At 53.2% G+C, this 21,261-nt stretch overlaps 2 protein-coding genes across 2 annotated transcripts; one reads left to right on the plus strand and one right to left on the minus strand.

Annotated features, from left to right (window-relative positions):
- Nucleotides 1-531: 531 nt before the first annotated feature.
- Nucleotides 532-7,195, minus strand: CNPPD1 (cyclin Pas1/PHO80 domain containing 1). The gene is made up of 8 exons (XM_005498686.4): nt 6,913-7,195; nt 6,578-6,680; nt 3,963-4,044; nt 3,327-3,447; nt 3,106-3,234; nt 2,876-2,937; nt 2,522-2,639; nt 532-2,015 (listed from the first exon to the last, which is right to left on the minus strand). Exons 1-8 carry the CDS (start codon nt 6,979-6,981, stop codon nt 1,401-1,403), a joined length of 1,299 nt encoding a protein of 432 aa, XP_005498743.2. The 5' UTR covers nt 6,982-7,195; the 3' UTR covers nt 532-1,400.
- An 81-nt stretch (nt 7,196-7,276) lies between these two features.
- Nucleotides 7,277-21,094, plus strand: RETREG2 (reticulophagy regulator family member 2). Its single transcript, XM_065070772.1, has 9 exons — nt 7,277-7,638; nt 9,947-10,053; nt 14,802-14,832; nt 15,567-15,702; nt 17,033-17,117; nt 17,882-18,019; nt 18,360-18,454; nt 19,087-19,222; nt 19,946-21,094. The coding sequence occupies exons 1-9, from the start codon at nt 7,418-7,420 to the stop codon at nt 20,671-20,673; spliced, it is 1,677 nt and encodes a 558-aa protein (XP_064926844.1). The 5' UTR covers nt 7,277-7,417; the 3' UTR covers nt 20,674-21,094.
- Nucleotides 21,095-21,261: the final 167 nt, after the last annotated feature.

A 21,261-nucleotide genomic window follows, 5' to 3' on the forward strand; every position in this document is an offset into this window, starting at 1 on the left:
GTCTCTGATGGGGTCTTCCACATCCACCATGCTCCTAGGAGGAGGCTTGGTGCTCCTAGAAGGAGGGCATCAAATCCCACCCTGGACAAGAGTTGCTCACTTGGTTGGGAAGGCTCCCAAGAGAGCAGAGGCAAGAGATGCTCATGTTTTTGTCACAGGGCAGAGTTGGCTGTGCCAGCAACCACAACAATGACCCTGCCAAGCCTTTGCTGCTCAGGGCTCACTCATTAACTGGACAGACTTTGGACAGCAAAGAACCCTGGAGACCACACATTCCCCAGGACAGGGAACCTCCTCTCTCTGCCTTTCCCAGGCACCAGACCTAACATCTTTCCTATCCCCTGTCACCAAAGAGCCTGGTCCCTCTTGAGCCCTACAGGACAGGCCTCACTGCTTCTGGGCTCACTTGCCAGCACTAGGGTCTGTCTTGCCCCCTTGCTCAGAGAGGAGAGCAAGTGCAGCTCCATCAACACGGCTCCGTGCTGGCTAGGCATGCTGCCAGCACAGAACAGCTCAGCAGGACATGGCAGGTGCACGACAAGAACTACTTTTATTGGAAGAGATTTGCATCTACAAAAGAGTGAAAAACAGGTGTAAAATCCACAGTAAAAAGAAGGGGCACAATGAGCTGGGCTGGTTAGCAAGACAAGGTGCCTTCTCCCCACCTCAAGAAGCAGTCAGACACTGTTTGCTGGAGTTTGGGATGAGGTCACGGAGCACCCCAGTTTCAAAGCACCCAATGCAAGCAGGATAAGGAAGCTCAGCCTTAACCACACCTCACCACCTCCAAGCTCAGTGGAGTACCACCTTTCCCTGGGACACAGCCACACTGGGCTCCCCTCCTGGTGTGACCCTCATGCCTCCTGAGAAGTGGCGTGGCAGCCCTCAAGGGAAATTGCCGCTATGGCCAACCAGCTCAGGCTGCTCACACCCCGCTCCTTCAACCTTCTCTGCCCTCCCCCAGGCACCCCACCTCCTCCTGGAGCACCCTGTCCCCCCACTGGGGTCACTGCCCCACTGTCCACCCTGCACACACAGTCCCAGCATCCTACATCCCACCTCTGCCCAGCACCACCAAGGGCCACCCACTCGCTGTAGGAAGAGGTACAACACCCCCCTTGCCCCAGCACCCCAGCCCAAAGGCACCTCATTTCTACCCTCCAGCTAGTAGGTTCCCAACCCAGCACCCCAACAGCAAGTCAACTCTGCCCCAACTTGCCCCAGGAGCCCCCAAATTAAGGGACATCCCTGCCCTGGGTGGAGAGACACAAATGCTGGTTTGAAAGTAATACAGGAGCCTCCAGGCCCCCGCAGCCTCAGGGATGGGGATCCCAGAAGTGCAAGGAAGTGAGTTGTGCCAGAACAGAAGGGAAGGGGAAAGAGGCTGCTGCCCCATGCTCCTAGCTGGGGAAAATGAAGCTCTTGATTCTGCTGAGATCCATGGCAGTGTGCAAGGAGCACTGCCTCAGCCCCAGCGGATCCAGCCAGTCCTTACGGCTGGGGGCTGCATCCCACACAGGGCCTGCACCAGCAGAGCAGGCAGGGCAGTGGAGCGCCAGAGGAGCTGGGAGCGTGGCAAGTCCAAAATGGCCAGGCTGGCCAGGTGCGGTACGGTTAGATCTCTCACACGCAGGAGGAACTCTCCGGAAGGTGCTTTGCAATGGGCTCCTGTGCAGGGCTAGATCAGGCGCCTTCGGGTAGGATAGAGCCGTCATCATGCTGCCCCACAGGTAGAGCGCAGTCGCCGTGACACCCCCATGACGCGGCTCCTCGGTCGTCTCATTCTTCCCCAGGCAGTGGGTGCTGCTGGCCGGGGAAATATCAGGCAGCTCGGGCTGGGGCTGCTCAGGGGCTGGCTGGGCATCCAGCTGGCAACTGCTCTCCTCAGGGAACAGCACAGGCCGGGGGGCTGTGGGGCTGACGCTCCTCGTGCACATGGACCGGTGCACCACGGTGACGGAGGCAAAAACAGCAGCGAAGCCAGTCAGGTACACCACGCCCAGGAGACAGGCCAGCTGCGGAAAAGCTGATGGTTAGCCCAGAACCCCTGTAGCTCCCCATGACCCAGAATGGCCACGCATCCACCCAGCAGCCATGATGGCAAACGGTACCTCCAGCACTGGGGCTGGACGCCAGAAAGCAGGCAGCCACGCTGCTAACAGTGGGTGACACACAGCTCATTCAAAGCAGGGCCTAAATACCACAAACCAAAATACACCAGATAAAAATCTAACAGTTCCTGTTTAAATCCCCAGCCAGCACCCAGTTCCCTCCATGCCACCACCACGACCTTACACCACGGCTTGTGGTGCTGCGGTCCAGCACAGGGCACAGACTAACCCAGCACCAGGCTGCAGTGCCTCAGCCAGCACAGCTGCAAAACCAGCTGCTTCTGGTTTGACACCTTTCTTTTTCATCAGGGAATAAACCAAGGAGAAGCTCCCAGTGGGAAAAAGGGTCCTGCCCCAAACCCACACTGGGCCCCACAGTTTTCCATGCAGCTGCCACCCCACGCCCTTACCTTCATCACTCGCTGGTAGAACTGGCCAAGCACATGCTGCCACACAGTCTGCTCCATGAGGACACACAGATCCGTGTAGGTGAACCAGCCACGCCACATGCCCTGCTTTTCTGCCACACTGCAGGAAAAAAAGGGAACGGTGGATGTGGCACGGATGTTCTCCATTGAAGAAGCTTCAGCCCAGGCAGGCTTGGAGAAGACCCTGCTCAAGGTCTATGGAAGGGAGCTGCAGAGCCTGGCAATGGCTCACAGGTACTCAACCTCTTATTTCACTGCAGCAGAACCAGCCCCGAGCAGGTGCAGAGCCAGAGCTGCAGGATGAATGAAAGGGTCACCCCCACCCCACACACCTACCGTCCTTCTAGCCAGCTCAGCACTTCAAACAGCTCCCGGGGGTCTGTGTAGAGACTCCAGTCCTGAGGGAAAAGCAGTGAAAGGTCAGCACAGGCCACCCATCACCCGGACACATTCTTCTCTATTCCTTCATGGGAGTACGTGGGAGAAAAACAGAAACCCAGAGTCCCCTTAACACCACCTTTCCCCTGCTCCAGGAAATAGCTGGCCACCGTGACGGCCTCACTTACAATTGCGCTTAGGAAGTTCATCTCCAGCGTGTTCATGGTCTGGACATCCACCTTCCCTGCTGCTCCCCACTCATCATTGAACACCTCCTCTTCCTCACCCTCATCATACAGGTACTTACTAGCAACCATCTAAAAGCAGCACAAAGGACAGGATCTCAGTCCCCCCTGCACTCCTCCAGGCCTCCCTCCAACCCAGTGACCCCCAAGCCCACACCGCTCACCATGGAGATCAGGAAGAGGTCTGAAGACGAGATCTGCTGGAGATATTCAGGGTTCCGGTGACGAAGTCTCTCAATGTAAACTAGTGCCAGCATCATGGAGCAGGGTGAGATGCAGGCTTCCCTGGGGGACAAGGCATGAGCCAACCCAAAGGTCATTTGTGTGCTACAAACATTCCAGTCACCACAGCACAACTTGGCTGCTCCCTCCCGGTGTAGGCAGTGGGGAGTTTAGTAAATAGTTAACTAGATATGTCCCAGCCTTGCCAGCTCTGGGCCAGCTGTTTTGAGAAGCCGCAAGAGAGAGCGCAGAGGATGCAGGATGGAGAGCAGAAAGCCCTGGCTCATGTTCCCAGGCACAGCCAGCTCCAAACCAAGCAGCCCTGTTCCACATCATGCTGCCCCAGTGAACTGCAGATCCAGGCAGTACAGACTCCCAGTAACAAGAGGACCTGGGCACCCCAGAGAGCACAGCCAGCCACTACACCTGCTGGCCTTAGACCTGCCCCCAGCTCCTCTTTGACACTAATCAAGTCTAAGAAAAGCCAGTGCTGGCCCAGGGGACAGCAGCAAGTCATAGGTGAGAGCAGAGGTCCTAGTTCTGACATGGGACACAAAGGGACAGGTTTTGCTTCTTACCGAGATACATGAGACACATATTTCTTCTGGAGTCTGCGAATAGGGCTGGGAGCCACTTTCTGTAGCAACTCCACAGCAATATCTAGGAGAGAAAAGCAGCAAAAGGGCTTAGCCCCATATGGCACAATCCAGCCCCACCCTTCCCCTTTTCCCCACAAGCCCATTGAGTCTTGATATTTACTCACCCTCTCATGATTAATTTAAACTATGAACATAGAACAGGCCTTATCAGAAGTCAGGGATGAGAGAGGAACAAACAAACAGGCAGGAGAGCCAAACCAAAGCAGGAAGAGGATGTGAGTGTCCAAGGCCCAGTGGCAGTGTCAGATCCAGATTAGCACATCTGCGTCATGGGGAGTTACCTGCAGTCAACTGCACAAAAAGGCTAACGCCCTCCCCCCACCCCGCAGGACCTCAGGCAGTCCTTCTGGAGGCTTTCTAGGACCTGATATCAATACCAGGTCTGCCCAGTTCTTTGCTCCCCTCCAGCCAGCATCCTCCTCTGCCTACAGAGCTGGTCTGCACTGATGCGGCTTCCCCCCCATCACAGCCCCAGTGCCCCCAAGATGATGATGCACGATGTATTGACATGAGGAGGAGCCTGAAAGCACTAAAAGAGCAGGGAAGCAGCAACATGGTAAAACAGCAGCTCCTCACCTCAGCCCACTTCCCCCCACCTGTAGATGTGCCTCAGCATTCAGGCACTGAAAAGGTCAGAGACTCACAGGTGCTGGCAAATGCTTCAACAGCTCCATGTCACTTCTCAGTGTGACAGGACCAGCTGGGAGCATCCCAAACAGCACCACAGTCTGGTGCTTGCCAAGAAGCATCTGACAGGCAACCCCAGCTCCATTTTGCTGCTGAGCCCTTGGCTGACAGAGTCAAAAGCAGAGTTCATCCCAGCAGCCTCACATTTTCAGCTCCCAGGTGAAGCATCGCCACACAACCTCTTCTCTCCATGTCCCTCCTCTCCATGTCTCTCCAGCAACAAACAGAACAGCTGCTGTCCCACAGGAATTACCTGCCTGACAGCAACCACTAAGCTCAGAAACACACTGCTCTATGGTACTTCCCCAGGTCCTTCCAGCCACACCGCTGCTGGGATCCACAGCCAGGCAGACACAGCTCCAGCCACCCCTTGTCAGCCTCCAGCCTCTCGCACTGCTGCTGTGCTCTCTGCTCGGCCACCCTGCCAGCCACCAGCAATGCCCCCCTAGGCTCTGTCCCGACATGAAACTTATTTCTTCAGCCTACAAATCCAACCCATCAGAGCATATCCTGCCCCAGAGCACATGGAGAACAGCTGATCACTGTCCCCATCTCACAGGCAGGGCACACTAAGGTTGTTATGGTCCTTCCTTTCCAGAAGGAACAAATACACTTTTCAACCTCTCTCCTCAGCCAGCCCCACACTGACTCCTGCAACTGCCCCCCAGTGCCAGAGACCTTTTCCAGCTCTTCCTGCTACCCTGGACTCTCCTCACAACTGCCTCTATCTCATCTGAAGAGCAGTGCCATAAACTCATCACGTAGCAACAGCCCAGCTGTACCAAGACAGATGCCATAGCCCTAAGTCTCACTTTTTGACAGCAGCTGATAGCAGCTGGCAAAAGACGGCTGTAAGGGCAGATAAGCCTGCAGAGGTATTCTCTGTGCACCACTCCTAGCACCAGCTGCTGGAGCAGAGGCATTTCCCGCATGCAAGGCTGTCTTAATAGTTAATAGCCCTCAACAGAGTATTCTTCCATGAATGTGCCCTTTGAACTTTCAACACTGGCAGCGTCCTGTGGAACAGCCCCATCTCACAGCCCGGTGTGCCACTAGCCTCAACGATGAGCCACCCTCACACCACCCGTGTCAGAGCTCGTGACTCCAAGCAGCGCCCAGGCAGCCGGCAGCCCTGCCCCATCACACCATGCCCCGCGTCCCCCTCCTCACCAAAGTATGTCACACTGAGCCTCTTGGTGACTGCAGACCATTTCCCAAAAACTATCTCAAGGGGTTTGAATGCAAGCACACTTTCTCACCTGCTCAATGCCCCCTGCAAGCTGTGAGAGCATGAGATCCTGCTGCAAAGGCCACCCAGCAAATCACTGCTTGCCCTTGACCACTCCTCTCTGCCATCACCTGCACTAACTCCTCCTCCTCATCAACCCAGCTGCGTCCTTCAGCTCCCCCAAGCAGTACTGAATCAACAGGAAACAAAGGGATGTGATCTAGACAAACAAACAGCAGCAACTTATCCCCTTGGTGCTTGCAGCGAGAAGTTAAACGAACTTCCAAGTACTTTGCAGTGCACAAGTTGTGCAAGACACCTCTCATCAGGGACAGGGACACAGCCTTCACCGCCAAAGAATTCACAAACAACCTAAAGGCCTCTGCACAACCAACAAGGTGACAAAACTGCAGCAGTGGGCCAGAGAGGCCAATAAAACAGAGCGCAAGAGCCATGAGGCTCTGGCACCCTGCCTGCTGTGCTGCACAGAGCAGGGAAGGCTGGGTAGGGGTGGGATTTGGCACTGGGGAGGGAGCAGATGACTTGTTGCTCTCAGCCCCTGGGCTACTTCCAACCCCCTTGACTCAGCATTCCCATCTGGGGACACCCAGCAACCCACCTGCCACGGGGCTGGAGAGATTATCCAGGCTGCAGTCTTTGTCCCAGCCATAATAGAGCCGCTTCCGCACCCTCTCGCTCAGCTGCTGGTGCCTGGGCAGGAACTGAGGGCAGACAGAGGGAAGGTGAGAAAAGCCTCAAGCACTCCCCACACTGGGCCGTTCACCTCAACCCAGCCTCGGGGTGCGAAGGGCCCGGGAAGGCCCTCAGGAGCTCAGCCAGGGCCCATCAGAGCACCAAGCAGCAAAGCCCCAGGGGCCTGCGGAGGCAAAGGGCTGAGCAAAGGCTGGGCCGAGGACACCGGACACCAGTAGGGGTGCCCCGGGGGACACTCACCGTGAAGTCCTGGAAGCCGCTGAGGGAGAAGGTGCCCTCCTCATCCAGCAGCAGCCCGTCCAGTTCCATCCCGCCCGCCCGCCCCCTCCGGGGGTGCCGGCCCAGCTCAGAGACCGGGTCCCCTCCGGTAGCCGACGGGTACCGGGCCCGTTCCAAGGGCGCAGAGCCGGTGTCCCCCGGAGCGCCGAGGCCGCGTCCGCTCACCGGCGCAGAAGCCTAGCAAGCACTGCCAGGCCGAGCCCCGCTGCCCGCCTTCCTCTTCCTGTTCCGGTGCAGGGGGCGTGGCCACAGGCGCGCCTGCGCAGCGCGCTCCGCCGCCCCGGCCCCCCCGAGCGCTCTGCCGACCGGTCCCTCCCGCCGTGGGTCGGCTTGCGCATGCGCGCGGCGCAGCGGCCGCCGGTCCCTGTCAGGCGGTGCCGCCCGCCCGGGCCGGTGCAGCGCTCGCCGCCCCCCGCCCGCGGTGACAGCGGCCCCGCCCTCCCCCTTCCCGCCTCCCCCTGCAGCCATGGCGAGTGGCCGGGCCGAGGAGGCAGCGGCGGCGGCGGCGACGGCCGAGGAGGAGGAGGAGGAGGCGGCGGCAGCGGCGGCGGCGGCACGGCTGGCGGCGGCGCTGCGGCAGCGCCTGCGGGGCTGGGAGGCGGCGCTGGCGGCGGCGCAGCGGCTGCTGGTGTGGGAGAGGCCGCTGCACAGCCTGGTCACCGCCGCCGCGCTCGGCGGGGCCCTCTGGTGAGCCGGGGCGGGGGGTCGGGGGGGCCTGCACCGGCGGGCGGCCCCGGCAGCAGCCGGGCGGCTGTGGCGGTGCTGGCCCGAGGAGGGGACGCTTGTGAGTCCCCGGGGTGGCCGGCGATCCCCTCGAGGTGCTGCGGTCGGTGCTGCAGCGGAGCCGGGGGATGTGCGCGGCCGGGAGGGACCGGGCTGCTCGGCCTGGCGCAGGCACACAGGCCCCTCCCTGAGGGGAGAAGGTGCCAGCAGCTCGGGCAGGACTTGCCCTGCGGTGATAAAACGCAGCTGGGCCCAGCCGGACGCGCGCCCGGGCGCGTTCCTGGTTAATTTTTGCATCTGTGCTGGATCGGTTCGCTTCACCCCGTAACCGCGGTGCGGGGGCCCCGGGGCCGCCCGCAGCAGCACGCGGCCGTCTGTGTGTTAGTGAATCCCTTCTGCTCGTTGATCTTTTTTCCCGGAGGGTGCTGATTTTTCACCAAAGCCGAGACTACTCGGTTCGGGCACCAGCACGTTCCCCCGGCCCGGCCTTCCCGTCCCCTCTGCCCCCCGGGCAGGGCAGCAGCGCCGGGAGGGTGAGTGGCAGAGCCCAGCTGTGGATGGGAATGAAAAACATCCTGTTTGTTTGGATAAACAGTGAGTCAGTTTCGCTGGCAAAAACACTCTCTGCCAGCAGCTTTCCCAGCAGAAAAGAGCAAGACTGTTCAAGGAAAGAGTTAAATGTTGATTGCAGATGAAATAGGAAGGAGTAGACCCTGAAGTCAGAGAAGGGGAAAGTATGTGACCAAACAGCCTTTGAAGTCACTCTCAAGAGGTCGCTTATGTTCTGCTCCCTCATCCACATGCTTATCAGAGGCGTACGTGGTGGCTGGGCACTAAGATGGTTTCGGACTACTCTGCCAGCTGCAAAGGTCTGAAAGCAGAGCTTTGAAATTAGTGGCAAGGGGGAGAGACATGCCATGAGGTGGCAGGGGTGCTAAGTGATGATGGCTAACGGTCTGTGCATAAAAAGGTCAAGAAACAATGAAAAATGCCCAGAATATGGGACAGCAGAGAGAGATTTAAATATCATGGAAGGGAAGGAATTATTTACAGTCCCATGGAGGATTCAGCCAGCATCCTTCAACTGCAGTCCATAAATGAGACAGAATAGGAGGAATTCTTCCCGAGCTGACATGTTAAGCACAGACTTGTTGTCCCATGAGAAGGGGTAAAAATCTTGTTGTTTAGGTCATTATAGGTCCTGCAAGCCCTTGGAAAGTGTGTGGCTTTTGTTCTGTGCTGCCCAGTGAGACAGATGTCACTTCCGAGTCCTCTGCCCATGACTGTGGCTGGGTGGAAGCACAGCCCTTTTCTGTGCAGCACGGCGAGATGCTCTCCGTCTCCAGTCATTGTTTGGTGCATTTGAGATCAGTTATTGACAAATATTCACTGAAGAGAAGCAAGATAAAACAGCAGAGCAGCTCTTCTTTTCTGGAAAGGAGTTTTCATTAAAGGAGAGAGGATGTATACGTTTCCCCAGCATCTGAGTCTGGAGTGACTTAAAAACAGCTCCCCTGAGCTGGAAGAAAAGTGCTAATGCTCTTGCTTGGAGGACAGGAGAATGCAGGCAGCCACGGCTGGCATAGGCGCCGCCCTGGGACCTGTGCTTTTCTGTCTATGTGGAGTGGGGAGATAAACTCTTTGATGGTGGGATTGCTTGACTATGTGTGAGTAGTATTGTGTGAGCTGGTGTTTGGATTAAGCTGGTGTGTTGTTGAGCGACACGAAAGGTTTTACAATAGAGTGAGCAACTAAATCATGTAAGAGCTAGGGTCTGATTAAACAGGGAGAGATTTGTGATAAAAGAACGGTCACCTAGAAGCACGTGCAGGATGTGTCTTGGTGCTACCTGCAGGTAATGCTGGACCTTTTGATAACAAATAGGACGTAAATTTTCAGCAAACAGGCTGATTATCAACCAGTCTTCTGCTATAGCAATCTGTATTTACGTTGTCTAGAGCCTCCACCTTGAGGATTCAGAGGGACTTGTACAAGGGAGCACTAGCCTTGTTTTACAAGCGAAGGAGGAGCTCAGGAGCAGGGGAGCAGAGCACTGGAGGTGGCAGGTAGTCAGCTGTCTGCTGTGGGGCAAAGGCACCATTTGAGAACGTTCTGGCGGGGGTGGGTGTCTGTGGGGTACAGTGCTTCCTGCAGTGGCAGGTAGCAGTCAGATGTTTCTACTCTGTCCTACACTGAGCTGTATCTGTTTACTCATTAAGAACAGTAACTTGCTGCTTTTTTCCAGCCTAATAATTTCTTGTTTGATTTCTAGGTTGTTCTCTTCCACCTCCCTGAGACCCCTGTTTCTCCTCAGCATGTCCCTTCTTGGCATCCTCTTGCTGGAGAGGTGGAAGCCCAGGTTCCTGTTTGATTTCTCAGGTATGTGATGAATATCACTGTAGCTAGTGACACAGTTCTGGTGTTAGCAGCTGCTGGGCTGTGGCCACAGCCAGGCCTTTCCTGTCTTTCTCATAGGTCGTGTAAGCCCTGTTCCTACTGTAACTGCAGGCTTTGGTGCTGCCTCTTCCCTATTTGTGTCAAAGTATTAGGATGTATCCTAATACTCTTGGCATGGGGAGAATTGTTCCCAGTGCTGAGAAGTTCTGGAAGTAGCTCATTTTGAGAGTGACTAAGGGGGCCCAGCTAGCTTGTCAGGGGAGGTGGTGACAGGGATGACACCATGTTTCTACTATGTCTCTTCTCTCCTGCAAATGTTGTGGCAAAAATATCGTTCCAGGTCTGAGCATATCTGGTCAGTTGAGCTGGGGGAAGGAAATGGGGAGGTTGGCACTGGTTTTAGCTAAGTGTAGCATGGGCTTATGCCCTGGAAGAGGCAGAGCAGATGTAAGCCACTTCTCCTTGCGGCAGCTGGCAGAGTGGATGATGAGGTCTGAAAGCAGGGACAGGTAGTGTATTGTACCCGTACTGAACAGCATCTGGTCTCCAGCTAATTGGTGAGTCTGATCACTTGGCTTATCTTTCCATTTATTGAAGGGTCTTTGCCAATATTAGAAACAAAAGCAACAAGAGGAGTAGTCTCATAACGATGATGGACATGGTTTGGCTGCTGTCTGCTCTGAGTGCCTCCTTCATTGGAATTTATTAAATGACTGGACCCAGACCTGCCCACTGCATCCACTGCCGCTGTTCAAAGGCAGCTTGGGGCCATCCATCCCTGCCCCCCTACTCTAGGGAGGCTTTCTGAATGAAAGCCCCTCTATATGTGTGTTTGTAAGGTGCCCTGTATTTGACCTAAAAGGGTACTGACTTAAAGGGTGCTTTCACAGAAGTCCTGATAAGATTAGATATGTTTCAGCTGTAGTCTTGAAACTGTTTGCTTTGTGTGGTTCAGGTAACCAGGCAGCCAAACTGGACTGGCCAATTTAATTTCCTGCTTATTCATGTTGGATTTTTAAGGGAATAGTTTAAAGCCAATCCAAAACATCTCACTTGAAACATGTCCAGAAATGCAAAAGCCTGATGTCCAATACAGAATGGTGTCATTGAGACAGGTGGAGGTAGAATCACTCCAGCAAGTACCAGGCCTGTAAAAGTTGTGTTATCACAGAATAAATAGGAAATTCGTGCTGAAATCAATTTATGTGATGCAGAGCAGTAAGGAATAAACAAGCAAACAAACAAACCAAAACAAAAAACAACCACACACCAGGGGTTAGGCTCATCCCGTGTTGTCAGCTCTGGAAGAAGTCAGTGCTCATCCTGCTGATCCGTATTTCACTCCCTGCTGCCTTTTCTGCTGCTGACAGCAAAGAACAGGGACACCTTTCTGATGTGCCTGGTTAGGTCACAACCCTGCTTTCTACATGGTCCACTGGATTGTATTTCCTCAGCCTCCGTGAGGAAGGAGCGGTGCTCTGCGTTCCTGAGGGGCCTCTCCTTGAAATGGCAGTGCAGAACACTTAGGGGTTCTTGTGTGGCTCTTGCTTCCCGCTGCAGCAGAGCTGTAGCTTTGTGGCTTTCCTCCTCAGTGCTTCCTGTGAGCTTTTCCAGGAGCTTTTGGAAGTAGGTCAGTACCACACCTTCAAGAGTCGGCACGTACATACACAAACCTCAGCTTGTGGCAGTTCTGCATGTCTCAGGTGACTGCTTATAACATCACTCCTGAAGGAATGCTAAAACCTCAGCGTGTATTTTGCAGTTACTCACATTCTGTGATCAGGGACACACTAACAGAAGCAAGATGCACACCCTTTTTTGGTCCTGTCAGAAGGGACTGCATATTTCTAGCTCCCACGTGGGGTATTTTCTCCATACGTAACAACCTCTACATGGGGTTCCACTTAAATATGTTTTAAGGACGTAGGAAGCACCTCCACTTTCTCCTGGAATAGGTATCAAGTAGGGATGTTTTCTGTACCGCTGTTTGGCAGCTGTGTTTTGGTCATCTTAGGAGAGTGTAGCATGGAAGAGCTTTAGCAAAACCTGCATTGCAGTTGAATGCTGGTGCTTCTTAAAAAGGGCCCCTGCTTTCCAGATGAAGTGTACACACAGATGAAGAATGCCTCTTGAGGAAGCGTTGAAAAGCTATAAGAGCCAAGGAATCCATCAGTGATAATTTGTCAGCACCAACATGTAACCTAAACTTCGGCTGCCTGGTCTCCCAGAAGAGTCTGGTGTATGTCAAGTGGTTTGTATTAACCCACAATCCGGTTGAAATGCCGACAGCAAGATCTGAGCTGGTTATTGATGATGTGAGGCCACCTGTGGGTGTCCTGCTTGCTGGCTCAGTTCTACCAGTGCTAGACAGCATTGCAGCACAGGTTGGAGTTAAGTCTTATCTAAGTGTCCTGTCAGAAATGCTCTAGTTTTTTTTGTGGTTGGGCTGTTCCTCCAACTGGTGTAAGACTCCAATGCTTTGGGGTGGCCAGCAGGCAGGCTACTCTACTACAGGAAGCAAGATACTGTTGATTTTAAAGACAGCTTGTGTTTTGCCAGATAGTTGAAACCACGTGAGCACTCTGCAGCCTGCTGAAATGTTCTGCAGCTCCCCAAAGTGTCTCCCAAACCTTCAGCAGCAGCTGAGGAGAGCTGCTTCACTCCCTCTGCTGGCATGTTTTGGATTGCTGGGATTGCTGTAGCTCGGCAGAGAGGAGTGGGCTTCCTGTGCCCTGCGTTGCTGGCACTGCTGTCCAGCAGAGAACAGCAAGTAGCCCAGCACCTCGTTTGGTAAGTGGTACAACCAGTATAGTGAGCCATCACAGACCAGCCAGTGCCAAATGTAACTTATTTGGCGATTTAGTGCAGGTAATAGATGAGGCTTTGAGACAGAGCTGGATTTCTGCATGCTGCGAATAAGCAGCTTTAGATTCGTGAGCACAATAACAAAATACAGCAACAGCAGTTGTGCGAGAGAAGCAACCACTCCATGGGGGTGGAGCACCGTCCATAATATTCCTTTTTCAGCCCGAGCTGCCTTTGTGAGCAGCGCTTGCTGGCTGCCTAGGCCGCCGTGCCTGCCGGTCATGGGCAGAGGGGCGGACGGGCAGCCCAGTCTGAGAACAGTTGACTCCTCTTGTCAGACCCGATTACTGGAAATCTGGGTCACGCTCTCAAAGAATCGCCTCCTCCCCGGGCGGACGCCTCCCGCTCCACGCACCCTGCCAGGCAGCTGGGGAGCGCCCGCAGCGGGAGGAGGAGTCTGACAGGCTTGGCCCAGCATCATCCTGTGTCTGGGGACAGCAGTGACAAGGCTGCTACAAGGAGTTGCTCTCTTCTGTGGTTTGAACCAGGGTCTGAGATGTTGACAGTGATGGATGTTCATCTCTTCTGTGCGTTTCCCTGGGGAAGTTGCTGCTGCTCTTGGGCTTTGCATCTGGCTGATGACTCCAGGAAGGATTCAACCCCCTTTTTGCTCACATTGAATTTTTCAGCCTGTTTCTAACAATTACCATGTACTTTGGACACAACCTCTCTTCCTTTGTTTTAGTCCTGTTTACGTGGTGACAGGTAGTGTGAGGGATAGGGTCTCACTGATTTTTAGAACATCTTGGAGCAAGTTTGCTGCTGACCAGGCAGCATCAAATATGTATCTGTTTCTACCAGCTTTAGGACAGTAGGTTGACTGGTAGGGGAGGGTAGGCCTTGAGGGATCTTCACAGCATGGACAGACCCTTGTTAAACAGGAGGCGTATCAAGACTATGTTGCTGGAAGAGCTTTGATTGAGCCCTGTACATCCTCAGACACTAGTCAGCTATCCAGGACACCCAAATCCACAGGCAGCCAGGCTCATGAGTTCCAGTTGTCATAGAAATATTTGAGTTTTTCTCCTCTGTATCTCTGAAGGCAGAGCATAATCGTGTGTGAACTCTGCCATTGAAACACTGCTCCTCCCTTCAATACTGCACAGAGTAAGTCCCTGTTTGATCATCACTGGGTTGGGTGCAGAGAGGAATGGGAAAAGCTTTTCCTTGCTCTTATCCAGACCACCAGACCTTAAGAGTGTAGTTATACCTGTCCATGGCACAAAGGGCTGTCAGGGGACATTGAAGAGCCCTAAAATTGCATAAGTATACACAAGACTGCTATTTGTTACTTAATTCCATGGGAAAGAATAGAGATAGCAGGGAGATCTCTGGTATTTGTACAGAGCATCCTGCCAGGGACTGTGGTCCAGACTGGTCAGTGGGAAATGCAGCTCAGACCTGCTCCTGCCACGCTGAGCTCTGAGGCGGGAGCTGAAGCTGTGCCCAGTTCAGGGACCGTGCTGGCAGCCTTCTGTGAATGACGAGGGCCAGGCAGCTGCGCAGGGAATGGTGCTGCCCAGACTTGGGGGACACTGGGTCAAACTGTACGATCCCTGCGGCCAAGCCCATGTGCTGGTACAAATGTTGTGCCACGCATTTGTCAACATAGGTTTCAAGGTGTGCTGGGCACCCTGAGATCTGAGCTCTAGCCACTCCAGGTCTCCAGGCGTGCTTCACTGAAGCCTGCACAGCTCAAACTCCACGCCAGTGATTCCTGCTTGCGTGAGAGCATGAAGAAGAAGGTCCCCAGGGTGCATCCCTTGCTAAGGATGATACATCTCCAGCTCTGCTCTGTTCAAGTGGTAAAAATGTCGGGTTGTATTTTTCACTTGACTGACTAATCTGCTGTGTTCTCTCTACAGCGCAGCCATCAGAGGAGGCAGGAGGGGAGAGGTAAGCACACTGATGTGTTTCTTGGTGAGAGGCAAGAGTGGGGATGCCTTAATTTAGTGTGGTGATCTCACCTGCCCTTTTTGTTCTTGTCAATAGCCTGCATGGCTCCTGCTGTGAAACGGTGGTAGCGGTTTCTAGGAGCTGCTTATCAGCTCAGGAGCCACAGTTTGAGACTCTGGGGAAAGCTAATGTTCTTTAAAGAGCAGTAAAGCTCAGGTGCTTCTGATGTTAGGAACTCACAGGTTTCTTCCCTCGATCTATCCTGGACTATTTTAAGAATCCTCCAGAGAGAAGGAAATCCCCAAGACTGACTCCTGCAGGCCATATGTGCTGTCTTTGGTGGTGTAGCTTGCATCCCATGCTTGGCCATGGATATGGGTCTGAGCACCACACTCTGGTTACCTTGGACTTGGTGCTGGAGAAGGCCACTCAACTAGTTCCACCTCCAGTGCTTCTGTCTGCTTGGCTTTGAGTAAACCGCTTTGCTTCTTGGGCCTGTGGCACGGGGATGCTGTGGCATGGTGTCTGCTGCTGCTGCTTGCCTCAGGTGTCTCTTGGCTCTCCTCCTGATTAAAAAGTACCTCCAAATCAAGTGTCTTCCATAGCTTGACTGAAGATGCAGTCAGTATTGTCAAGCCTTTGGTAGGGATCTCCGCTTCCCAGTGCAGCTGTTCCCCCTCCCAACAAAACAGACCATGTTCAAAGATTGTCTTCTTGCTCTTGTCTGTCTCTAGTGAGGGGGTGACTTCAGGGGCACAGCCTCACCTGCTCAGTGTCCCTGAGCTGTGCCACTGCCTGGCAGAGAGCTGGGTCACCTTCAGACTGTACCTGCAGGAACTGCTACAGTACAAGAGGCAAAATCCTGCCAAGGTAAGCTGGAGATACCTACTCTTCTGTGCAGGGGCTTTTCTTTCCATTATTAGTGGCCTAGGAGATGGAAGAATGTCAAATCAATATTTTTACAATTGCTGTCCCTGTTTAACATTTGCTGTTCGTTCCTTTCAGACTCTAGGCCATGGGAAGCTTAAATAATGAGTAATTGGCTTCTGGTATTTGTAAACTGAAGCTGAACTTAACCCCTTCTGTGAATGCCTGGCTATGCTTAGTTTTATTTCTTAGCCTGCAAAGGAAGCTCTTACATTGGGAGTGGGGAGAAAAAAGGGGAACCTACAGTTGCTCCTCCTTTCACAGGCTCCATTCAACCCTTTAAGATGGTCCTACCTATTTTGCTAGTCGAGATTGTAGCTAGCCAAGTCCAAATGTGGTGGTGTTTCTGAGTGCATGGCAACTTGTCGTTAACCATGTTCAAATGGCTGTGACGTGTGTTGTTTGGGAAGGGTATGTAGACAGGAGTTGCCTTAGCATCACAAAAGAATAGAGCAGACCAACCACTGGGATTGTATCAGGCTTGCTGGGGTCCAGTGTGCCAAAAGGAGTGGGTTTCTGTCATTGCTAATTGTTCCTTTTCTGTTAAAACGCTGTCCCAGCTACAGGGAGTAGGAGACCAGGACCAAGATGCCCATAAAGCGTGAATTTGTTGGGACCAAAGCCCTTAGATGGCCATCGCCCTTCCCATTGTGACTGAAACTCTTCATTGTTGGATTTAGTCAATGTTTGAACCCATGGCCTCACTTGCAGGGTGTCCTCACCTCTCCCTCTTCCCAGGAGGGTGGAGGACAAGCCATCAGGGCTGCACTGTTATACTCCCACTTTTTCCAGAAGAGGAAGGTCCTGGTCTGGTGGGAGTGTGGGTTCCACTAATGCTTCTCCCAGCTGGTTTATGGTGTAGCCATGGTGCAGCATCTGCTGACTCTGTAACAGATTCCTGTCTCAGGACATGATGGGCTTCTCTGAAAGTGCTGAGCTCCTCAGGGAAGATGTGCTCTAAAACCACAGTTTGTAATGTCCTACCCTAGCCTTGGGGAGCGTCATTTACTTTATGAAGAACTGTCCAATAAAGTTTTGATTCATTTTATTGGGGTCTTGGGTTACCTTGGTCTTCCTGCGCTTGAACCTCTAATGCTTACATCTTAACCCAACCAAGCTGTCTTGAGTTATGATCGTCAGCATCTGAATGTACTCAGTGCAAAGCTGGTGTACTGACTGTTAGGAGCATCCCTCATTTTGCTCTAACTGGGATTCCTGCATAGATTTATCTCTGCCTCTTGTCACTTCTGTTTATTCCTCTCTCTTCCTTCAGTTCTGCATGAGTGTCTGTTCAGGCTGCCTGATTCTGGCTGTGGTTGGACACTATGTTCCAGGCATAATGATCTCCTACATCATTTGTGAGTATAAGCAGCTCTCTTGTCTGACTTAAGCTGAAACATGACTGTGCTGTTGATGCACTGGTAGAAGCATATTTGTGGTTTTCTTAAGGGGATCTGTGCTAGATGACGAATCGATACAGGACAATGTGCTCCGGGAAGTCTCTTGCTTTATTTACGTGCATGCATGCAGTACAGCTGCAGAGCAGGAGAGGGAGCCCTGGCTAAAACATCCACCCACGGCCGGGGCTGTGCTGGTGAGGCTCCAGGGAAGCAGGAAGCTGCAGTCTCTCAGTTCCTAGAGCAAGCAAATGCATGTGGAAAGACTTGTTAAAGAAGCTGCATGTTGAGCAAATGAGACTTTTTCACTGCATCGTGAGTCTGTGCTAACTCTGAAGACTCTTGGTGATCTGCTGCTAGCACATCTACCTGTGAACTCTATGCTGCTACCCTTATAAACGTTTTGGTCATTTTTAGTTTTAATAACCTCATTTCAGAGCCTCTGTTGCATGTTGAGGCTGGGACGCAGTGGCCGAAGTGGAGGGCTCATGCTTCACCTTAACATAAATCTGTATCTTAATTGGAGATCTGTTAGAAAAAATGGGCTAATCAAGCAGCTTTGGAATGAGTAAGAATAGCCATAGATGAGGATTTTAGGCAGTCAAATGAGAAAGCAAATGCCATTCAACTGCACTTCCCTTCACGCAGAGTTTCTTGCTGGCGCCCTGTGAAGGGCTGGGTTGTGTTTGTTCTGTCTCTCACACTCGCCCATGCTGTGTTTGCAGTGCTCAGCATTCTGCTCTGGCCTCTGGTGGTCTACCACGAACTGATCCAGAGGATGTACACACGTTTGGAGCCCATCCTGATGAAACTGGACTACAGTATGAAGGCGGAGACGCTGCACCACAAACATGAGAAGAAGAGTAAGGACCCACCTTCATTCTGAATTTTCTGGTGCTGTGCTGCCGGGGTGGGGCCCTGGCAAAGGGACAATGGGAGAACGGGTCTGTCAGCACCCTGTGGTGAACGGCTAGAGTGGGGTGGGGGAAAACAGACTGAAACTTGAGGGTTGGGGAGAGAGTAACTGGGCGGGTGATCCTGGGAACAGCAAATCAGAGCAAGAGATTACAGTTGTCTCTGGGATACTTGGGCTTCTGGGAAGCCTGTGCAGCTTCACACAGTAGCAGAAGTAGCAGGAAAGTGATGTATAAAGGCATAGAATTCCTTCAGTCTCATGTGGAGCCTTTCTTCTCTTTCTTGTAGAGCGACAAGGGAGGAGTGAGCCTGCAGTCGGTGATGAGCCAACAGCAGAAACAGAGAGTGAGAGTGAGGCAGAGCTGTCAGGCTTCTCCCCAGTGGTAAGAGCACAAAGCCTCCTAAAGAAATCAGCTGTCCTGGTGTAATGTGCAGAAGCTCCTCACCACTGGAAAAGGGACATGAGCAGCACTGATGTCGCTTACACAGTTCCCTGCGCTCATTTGGACTGGATGTGACCTTTGTATATGTGCGTCACAGAAATGGACTGAGTGCCTTCCTTTACAGGAGCTCTGGGCATTTAGCTGGGCTGTGAGATGGGAAGCAGATACTTGAACCACTGCTACTTGCAGAAGCATTCATTTGGCCCAGTGAATGCAAAGGGGAAGGGATGTTTTGCTCTTTGGTGATCCCAGGAGAGGCAGAAGGATCAGAGCCTTCTAAGACTCCTACAGGCTGATCCCATCTCGGGTTGGCTCTTTTGGGTTCTTCACTGAGGGCAGACAAAGCCTCAGGAAGTGAATTATTGCAGGAAAGGCAGTGAGCTGAGACTTTCCTCCCCTGACAGTGCAATGAGTGGTTTGCCCAGGCCCCTTCTGCTTTCATATGGTCTCTGTGCAGAGTCTCTCCAGCAAAGGACTTCTGCCTGGAAGATCTGGTTTGTGCAGAGGTGCCTGTAGACAGCATTGATAGCCAGACACCCAGGAATTTGTCCCTCTGCCTTCATCCCGTGCAGGTGGATGTGAAGAAGACTGCCCTGGCACTGTCAATCACAGATTCTGAACTCTCTGATGAGGAGGCTTCCATCCTGGAGAGTGGGGGCTTTTCTGTCTCAAGGGCTACCACCCCACAGCTGACTGATGTTTCTGAAGGTACGTGATGGGATGCTTCACTGTCTTCCTGACCCTGAGTGTTTTGTTCCAGAACAACTGTCCCTCCAAACACAGGGAGGGAACCTGCCTATTGACAGGGTGAAGAGTATAAAAAAGAGGAAGCAGTAGTAGCAGCGCAGCATGCCCTGGCTTCGTGGCTGATCATGAGCTGGTACTGAGTAGACATTTGCCCCTGATTACTGCCGCACGAGACAATGTTCTCTTGTCCTTCCAACAAGGCAGCAAAGCCATCCACAAAGTCTCACAGAAATAATTGCACAGTGTAGTCACACACCCATATATGATGCTGAGTGGAACAGGTCAGACGCTCCACCCTGCCAGACTTACAGGCTCAGGGAAAGACTGGTCAGTGGTAGAGAATGTGAAGGTCACCCCTCAGATGTGGTCACTTGAGTGTCTGGGGTGGTGATGTGCTGTGAACACAATTTCCCTGACCCTGTGGGTTTTAATGGAAGGCTCTAGATGCAGAGAGCATGAGCTGGAGAAGGATAGTCCTTTTCTGAGCACAGAGCACACAGACACTCCACATCAGTCATGCCACCAAGAGAAGGACTAACTGCATATCCCTTCCTGCTGTGCTCCCAGAGCTGGGAAGATGCCCAAAAGTGAGCCCTGGCATGTCAGGTTGGGGAGGTGGATGGGAGGTGTCAGTTCCCTGGGTCAGGGTGAGGGAACTTGTGCCTTAATGCTGATGCCTTTCAGACCTGGATCGGCAGAGCCTGCACAGTGAGCCAGAGGAGTCGTTTTCCAAGGACCTGGCAGAGTTTCCCTCCGTGGAAGAATATCATTCCAGAGACCTGGGACCACAGGGTGATGAAGATGCGTTTGGTGTGCCTCTGGGTCCTGAGCTTGCCCACGCTGCCCGTGAGCTGGACTCAGCAGAGAAGGAGGCCGCGGACCTGTCCATCCTTCGCCTAGCATCTCCTCTCCATTTTGTAAATACGCACTTCAATGGGAGCGGGCAAGCGGCAGGAGGCAACGCAGAGCCAGAGACTGTCCCTGCCCCGGGCCTTGGCGTCTGCATTGACACGCTGAGTGAGGAGATCGTCACCACTGCCATCACCACGGCAGTGCAGAACACCCTCTCTGCCCTGCTGCGGTCCTCGGAGGCCAGCGAGGGGCCCTCCCTCTCCGAATTCCTCCCCACTGAGCCTGAAGAGAAACTGAGCTTCCAAGCACAGCTGTCAGAGACCGAAGCAGTGGAGACAGAAACAGCAGCTTCACCGGAGGATGAGGAGGAAGCAGATGACTTTGAGCTACTTGATCAGGGGGAGCTGGAGCAAATGGATGTAGAGCTGGGGCTTGGAGAGGAGCAGGAGGCACAAGAGTCTCCTGCTGCTCCGGCTCCCCCCTCTTCCACACTTGCTGAGCTGCCAAAGCAAGGAGATGAGGAGGAGGAGGCAGTGATGACAGCAGCATCTATGTCTTAGGTCTTCTTCACACTCCCCCTTTTCCTCCGTCGTCACTGGAAAGAAGGAAGAACTCACGTGGTGAACATGCAGTGGGTTTTTAGATGTTTGTGTTGACTGGGATGGAAATGCGTCAGTGTTAATGTGCTGTGTCTGGAATAACGCATCCTTTCCATCCTTCTAGAGCCCGGCTGTGCGTGAGATACCCCTGCCCTGCAGCTGGGGAGGAGCCGGCTCCTAGAAGCCTTATGCCACAATCAAAACACCAACCCCAGCAAACGCTTCCTAGTAATGGTGCAGTATTTTGGTCTGTCTTCTGTTTGTCTTTCGTTTTGCACGCAGAGTACCGAGCTAGCTGTAGCTGCTGCTAATACCCACATCCCCAATAGGACAGATGCAATCTTATTTTATTGGGTTTTTAAATGGCTAAAAGTGTAAATAATTTTAACTTTCATTGGTTTTGTCTGGGGGAAGGGATGGGGTGTGCAGTCAAATGTGGTTCTTGGGGGCTAGGGGAGGGTAAAGGTGTCTTTGGAGGGGAGGGCAGCAGTAAGGGGACACAAGCAGACCCCTCCTGCGAACCGTCACCATTGTTCACGTCACTGCTGA

Source organism: Columba livia, chromosome 7 (genome assembly GCF_036013475.1).
Source record: "Columba livia isolate bColLiv1 breed racing homer chromosome 7, bColLiv1.pat.W.v2, whole genome shotgun sequence".
In the NCBI taxonomy this organism is placed as follows: Eukaryota; Metazoa; Chordata; class Aves; order Columbiformes; family Columbidae; genus Columba; species Columba livia.

Excerpts from the sequence above, each read along its gene's own strand:
- CNPPD1 (XM_005498686.4), bottom strand. The coding sequence starts at position 6,981 with ATGGAACTGGACGGGCTGCTGCTGGATGAGGAGGGCACCTTCTCCCTC. Across the intron at positions 3,235-3,326 it reads ACCTCTTCCTGATCTCCATG|ATGGTTGCTAGTAAGTACCT; the intron begins GTGAGCGGTGTG and ends TGCTGCTTTTAG. Across the intron at positions 2,938-3,105 it reads TGAACTTCCTAAGCGCAATT|GACTGGAGTCTCTACACAGA; the intron begins GTAAGTGAGGCC and ends CTTTTCCCTCAG.
- RETREG2 (XM_065070772.1), top strand. The coding sequence starts at position 7,418 with ATGGCGAGTGGCCGGGCCGAGGAGGCAGCGGCGGCGGCGGCGACGGCC. Across the intron at positions 18,020-18,359 it reads CCACAAACATGAGAAGAAGA|AGCGACAAGGGAGGAGTGAG; the intron begins GTAAGGACCCAC and ends TCTTTCTTGTAG. Across the intron at positions 19,223-19,945 it reads GCTGACTGATGTTTCTGAAG|ACCTGGATCGGCAGAGCCTG; the intron begins GTACGTGATGGG and ends GATGCCTTTCAG.